Source organism: Guillardia theta, assembly GCF_000315625.1.
Source record: "Guillardia theta CCMP2712 unplaced genomic scaffold GUITHscaffold_370, whole genome shotgun sequence".
Lineage (NCBI taxonomy): Eukaryota > Cryptophyceae > Pyrenomonadales > Geminigeraceae > Guillardia > Guillardia theta.
In genome coordinates, this window is record NW_005434310.1 from 12,134 (window position 1) to 13,164 (window position 1,031).

Genomic DNA, 1,031 nt, shown 5'->3' on the forward strand with positions numbered 1-1,031 from the left:
TTGAGGAGAGAGAAGATCTTCCTACGGATACTCGATGGCGTCCTCCTCCTCCTCCTCCTCCTCCTCCTCCTCCTCCTCCTCCTCCTCCTCCTCCTCCTCCAGGTCTTCACAGGGGCCACCCTCAAGGTCGCTCGGCTCATCGGCGAGTACCTTCACCTCATGCGCCTTCTCCCTCCCGTCGCACACGACGCAGTCCTCGGACTGCGCGAGCTTCTCTCCTACTACCTCCTCCTCACCGCCGACCTCTTCACTCCTCCTGACATGTCCACCAAGTCCGTCCAAGTCGGAGGAGGCATGGAGATCCTACGGCGCAGGGGAGCTGAAAGCATGCAGCTGCTCCTGCGGCACATGGAAGCTGCTCGCCCTGTGGCTCCGCTGCCGCTCCTCACGTGCCAGGCTGTGCTCAAGTCTCCGGATGCGTTCTTCGGGCTCGGAGAGCGGTGCGTGCTTGAGGAGGTGGAAGTGGACGGGAGGCAGGAGGAAATAGAGGGCAGGAGGAAGAGAGGTCGGAGAAGGCAGGAAGGAGGAGAGCAGGAGCAGGAGCAGGAGCAGGAGCAGGTGTAGGATGAGGGCGCCGAGGAGGAGGAGGAGGAGGAGGAGGAGGAGGAAGGAAAGCTGACAGATTGCAGGTGTGTGGCCATTGAGTCGCTGCTCTTCCTCGTGGAAGTGATGCAAGCCGTTCGCGTCTCTCTCTCTCAGGTGAGGAGGAGAAGGAGGAGAAGGAGGACAAGGACAAGGACAAGGAGAAAGTAGACAGGAAGTAGGCAGAAAGTAGGCAGCAGGCAGGCAGAAGATGAAGAACAAAGGGAAGGATGAAGAGATGAAAAGTGAGTGATGGTGGTGGTGGTGGTCGGAGGGAGCCAGGCAGACAGGAGAAAGCGGAGGAGGAGGAAGAGGAGGAGGAGGAGAGGAGGAGGCAAGTACCTGACGAGAGGAGCAGCTCTCGGTACCCAAGTCGGCGTCAGATGTCAAGAGCATCTTCAAGGAGATCGTGGAGCACGTGGAGGAGCTGAGGGAGATGATTTACAGTC

General features: G+C 59.6%; 1 protein-coding gene across 1 annotated transcript in view; it reads left to right on the plus strand.

Annotated features, from left to right (window-relative positions):
- Positions 1-1,031, plus strand: part of GUITHDRAFT_166928 (hypothetical protein) — a gene marked incomplete at both ends in the record, with an annotated part of 5,634 nt that overhangs the window by 2,218 nt on the left and 2,385 nt on the right. Inside the window, 3 exons of the mRNA XM_005818144.1 lie at positions 103-440; positions 630-699; positions 941-1,000. Of these exons, the coding sequence (XP_005818201.1) occupies positions 103-440; positions 630-699; positions 941-1,000 (468 nt within the window). The remainder of the gene's footprint in view (positions 1-102; positions 441-629; positions 700-940; positions 1,001-1,031) is intronic.